Below are 4,926 nucleotides of genomic sequence, written 5' to 3'. Positions count from 1 at the left end.
TTGTCACCTGTTGTTAAACATCGTTCCAATGCATCGACTTTAATTTGAAGCGTTATGTAATGTCTTATAAATGCTAATGCAGTTTTGCACCCTCATAGATTTTTGGAGAAATTCTGTGTCAGTAACCTTTACATTGTGTCTGTATACTGGAGATAACAGGTTCATTCATTTTTAACACAAGAATTTTTTTCGCTTGTTTCACGCTCGTTTATATTTCTGTCACCTAGCACCTTTCCATAATGAGTACTGCTATACTATGCTATGTGTTTGAATGGAGTGTCATTTCAGTGTGTGGGTGAATGTGTAGAGGGGAGTGCAACGTTTTGGCCAAACAGAACGCACCGGGCAGCGGTCACATGATGTATGGGTATGTTTCCTGGTTCGGTCCCCAGCAGTCATACCCTAAGCAGCAGTCACACCTCGGCCTTACAACATCTGCAACCTGAGCTCCTTGGTCTGGACGTGCACTGCATGTCATTGCGTGCAGACCTACGTGTTGTAGGCTATGTGTTGTTTCAAGGCCTTCCTTCCTGCAACTTGACCCCACTGCCGACTTGGGCCATATCTCATGTATCTGATGTTGGCTGTAGAACTTTAATCACATTCCAAACTGAGAACCATAGTCAAGAATAACTGAATGAGTATGGGGCTAGCTCATTTCTCCATGACATGTCACCTCACACAGATGCCCGTTATAATGTATTATTTCATGTGGATATGAAATATAGTTATAGGTGGATGTTACGCTAATCTTTTATAATATATAAATTATTATCATTATATATATGTAATAGCAAAGCTTGATTGGGGAAGTGACCATACTATACCTATACTCACTTTCATTACAAACATGAACAGAACTCTCTGCATGACTTTCTACATAACATCAATTGGCACACCATACATTAAATGAATCAAACCACAGCTCCACTCCAACGAGCTCGCTCAAACTCAAAACCAACCATCTGCAAAGCTCAAATGAGCACCCAAGCCATAACGTATTCATACACATAGTCACATTCATACTATTAAGAATCATATTTCTACAAACTATCCAAACAACAAACTGAAAAGTTCCCAAACGACTCACCGCAGCCAACGAGAGAAAGCGTTTGCCTCGTGTGGCTCGACTGTTTACACTTGAACTCAGGCTGCTGTGTGGCTGCCTCTTCTTCTGAGGAGCCCGACTCCCTCTGTGTCTATATTTGTACTGTGTATATGTTTGCTGTGTTGGGTAACACTTTGGCCTGTGTGGAGCGGGGTGGAGAAGGGGGAGGGAGGCGACTGGGGGGTCCGCGAGGGGGGGGCTGTAAGGTTGAAGGAAGGAAGACGACAGGAAGAGAGTTGAGGGGAGGGGAGGGGAGGGTCAAGAGGCCAAGAGGTTTGGGGGAGGATCTGAGGGATAGGGGAGTGTTTTGGGGAGGGGGGGTTGTGGCAGTAGAGCGACTGTACGTCCTCTGCCAGGGACATGAGACACCTGGCAGTCAGCTGAAAGAGACAGTTCTACGGCAACGCTGTAAACAAACAGGCGCGCTGGTACGAGGGGGGGGGTGCTAAGCCTCTCTCCTCCTCTCTGCTCTTTCCATTTCCCCTTCGTCCCCAGCTCTCCTGTTCTCCCCCCCCCCCCCCCCCCCCCCCCCCCCCCCCCCCCCCGTATATTGGTTCCCATCGCCCAAACCCCCTGTCTTCAAGATTCAAGGGATTGCATACAGAACTGCAGCGAGAAATTTCACTCCACTAAGCAGTAATCATCACCGAGGTGCCAGGCTTAATAACATGCTCACAGGGGGTCCCATCAACAGAGTAAGGCTCTACAACACAAGCCGAGATCTCTTTTCTGCTTCGCGCGTATCTCATCGCACCGCAGGGTGCCTGCAAACTGTAGTGATCGCAATCTGGCCGGCCACCACACAGCCAAGCACTGTTCAGCGGCTTGCTCCAACCTAATTTGTCGCATTTGCATGAGAAACATAAAAAGGCAGAACATCAGACTGCCATCCCTGTTGTTGTTTACTCTACCATCCTCCACATGACCCTCATCTCACGCTCCATATCCAGCCGAGTGGGCCTATCCCTCCCCTCTTCCTCGTTTGTTTTCTTCCTCATAACACTGAGCCCCCCCCCTCCCCTCCCCCTCCATCTCCTCCCGCTCTCCATCTCCAAACACAGCTCCGTATCCATGCCGACGTCATCCCTCCTCCGGCACTGTAGCGCAGCGACTCCCCCTGCGCTCGTCCTGGTGCACACACACACGCACTCACACTCACACACACGCACACGCACACACACTCAGCCGGCTCAACCAAATTGGGCTCATCCCTTCCTCTTAAACACACTGGCACCCTCACTCCCCCCCCCCCCCCCCCCCCCCTCTCTCTCTCTCTCTGTGACACTCCCACAGGCGCCAGAGAGAGATGTCTCCCATCCACCACCGCCCCTGGCAGCATCTCCTCCTCCGCCGTCGTTACCTGGTTGCGAGCAATTCCGATGCAGTTGCCCATCCTGTATTCCATGTCCTCCTGTGGCGAGGTGACTCTGGCGCTACACGGTCGGCAGAACGCCTCCCTGAAGAACTGCATGGTTGTCCTCGTCGTCGTGGGCAACGGCGGGCAGCAGCATCGCGGAGGCAAGGAGCTTTCTGCAGGAGCCGGCGGAGCAGGGTCCGCGCCTCTCTCTCCCTCTCCCTCTCCCTCTCTCTCTCTTTCTCTCTTATCTATCCTTCTGCCTGTTCACGCTTGTGCATGAGTGCATGAGTTAAATGAGTCTCCTCCACTGCATCATGGCCACTGGGTGTGCCTGTGACATAGACGCCACTGTTACATAAGATCTACGTTGGGGAGGAAAAAAAACAACCAGATTCAATGAGTGTGAAGGAAGAGCAGTCGCAGCAGCTGCACTGTACATACCCGAGCTCTGCTATAGGAAGGTGAGGCTCTGGGCTGAAGCACAGCACAGGCAGGAGGAGTGAGGCAGGGGAAAGCGCTCATACAGGGGGAATGGGAGAGAGTGGGGAAAAGGGTTTGAGAGCCTGTCGCTTTAACGGTCCCCAGAGAGCTTCTCTGCTTAAGGCATTATAGACATATGATAAGGTTAATACGCACTGGTAAGACAACATCGTAACTGAATAGAAAAGAAAGACAACGAGCAAAAAACCAACAAGATGATGGAGCACCCTATTTTTTATGCTCATTTGACAGTACTCATACCATTAAAGCCTTACTAATTAATTTATGTATATATATATCTATATATATATATAGATATATATATACATATAAACACACACACACATAAATATATGTATAAATCTATCTATCTCTATATATTAATTTATATCTAGATAATGCAATTCGGAGGATGATTTATCCAAATCCTCTTACTATGGTGTAAGTGCATACATTGCTTTGCCTGAGTGTCCCCCCCCCCAAGGGAATCAAACCCCTAACCCCGGCGGCGTGTTAATGCTTTGCTCTACCGACCGGGCTGCAGAGGCGCACTTATGGTTCTACAGCAGCATAAGAGCCGGCAGTGGAGGGAGACGGGAAAGGGGGGAGAAGTAAGAGAGAAGGGAGGTTGTGTGAGGAGTTAATGCAGATCGGTTTCACTTCCCAAAGAATGCAAGGCTCCAACCAAATCATGCCATCTTCAAGTGATAATAACTCATCATAAACTTAAACCGGCTACAAAGATAGATGTAAACGGCTTTTACCTAGCCATTGTTTAAATCATTTTTTTCACATCACGTTTGTCGTAGACCACTAGATGTCGCCAATTCTGACTTTCTGTTCTCTGTGTTTTCCCGACTAATTATGTCTCTTGTTAGCAGACTCACACCTGCACCCTGTTAATTAGTCACGTGATTTGGTTAGCCATTTGTCTCACAGTATTTAAGCCTAATCTTTTCACTCTGTCTCTGTTGAGTCTTCACTGAACCCCAGTGCATTTTGGTTTTGCTGATTGCCTTCTTGCCTTCTTGTTCTTTTTTTTTTGAAAAGTTCTTTGACTTTTTGAGTTTTGGATTACCCTGTGGATTTGTTCGCTCTTTCTGAATTGATCTTGTTGCCAACCTTTGCCTGTCTGCTTACCCTGCCTTTCGGATTACCCCTTGAATTTACTGTCAATGTGTTTTGCCTTTTTGGATTCTTGGACTGAGTTTATGTTTTTTGGATCCACTTCGCCGTCGTGTCAGGAATCACAACGAGAGTATTTCCTTGCATTTGCTTGACTCCCCAGAATTTCCTGTGGTCCTGGGTTTCCCGTGGCTGAACCGTCCCAACCCACATATTGATTGGCCGACGGGGTCCATCCTTGAGTGGGGTCCAACTTGCCATGCCACCTGCCTTTTTTTTTCTAGGCCTTCCCCCGTGTCCAAGTCTCCAGATCCCTCCGAGCTAAGCAATGTTCCAACCAAGTATCTGGAGGTTTTTAGCAAACAAAGGGCCAGCACACTTCCACCCCATCGGTCTTACGATTGTTCCATGGAACTCATGCCAGGATCAAGTCCTTCACGTGGTCGGATCTTCTCGCTCTCCTTGCCGGAAAGGGGGACCACGGATGACTACATGAAGGATGCCCTCTCCACTGAAAACAGCCAACCCCCTCTGGACACTGAATACCAAGTAATGCCCTTTGGACTCACTAACGCCCCAGCTGTTTTCCAAGCCCTGATAAATGATGTTTTGCGTGACATGTTTAACCATTTTGTGTTTGTTTATTTGGATGACGTTTCGATTTTTTCCAAGTCTCATCACGAACACTGACGACATGTGTTGGCACATAAAAGTCTCATGTGTGTCCAGAATTTTAATGAATCACTTGTATGTAAAACCAGAGAAGTGTGAGTTTCATGTCACTGAGGTGGCTTTCCTGGGGTTCATCATCAAACAGGGTCAGGTTCTGATGGACTCAAGGAAGACTCAAGTGGTG

General features: G+C 48.1%; 1 protein-coding gene across 8 annotated transcripts in view; it reads right to left on the bottom strand.

Annotated features, from left to right (window-relative positions):
* Positions 1-2,877, bottom strand: part of tacc2 (transforming, acidic coiled-coil containing protein 2) — a 54,248-nt gene extending 51,371 nt beyond the window's left edge. For 2 of the 8 annotated variants that reach the window (XM_030378248.1, XM_030378250.1), the window contains exon 1: positions 2,469-2,870. In XM_030378248.1, the coding sequence (XP_030234108.1) occupies positions 2,469-2,579 (111 nt within the window). In that variant the 5' untranslated portion in view covers positions 2,580-2,870. Of the gene's footprint in view, positions 1-1,090; positions 1,200-2,468 lie in introns of those variants that run through there. The other 6 variants (XM_030378251.1, XM_030378243.1, XM_030378246.1 and 3 more) reach the window with 6 other exon arrangements.
* Between the last annotated feature and the right edge of the window lie 2,049 nt (positions 2,878-4,926).

Source organism: Gadus morhua, chromosome 15, assembly GCF_902167405.1.
Source record: "Gadus morhua chromosome 15, gadMor3.0, whole genome shotgun sequence".
Taxonomy (NCBI): Eukaryota; Metazoa; Chordata; class Actinopteri; order Gadiformes; family Gadidae; genus Gadus; species Gadus morhua.
The sequence above is the reverse complement of the archived record's forward strand: the minus strand, read 5'-3'. Positions and strand labels throughout refer to the sequence as shown.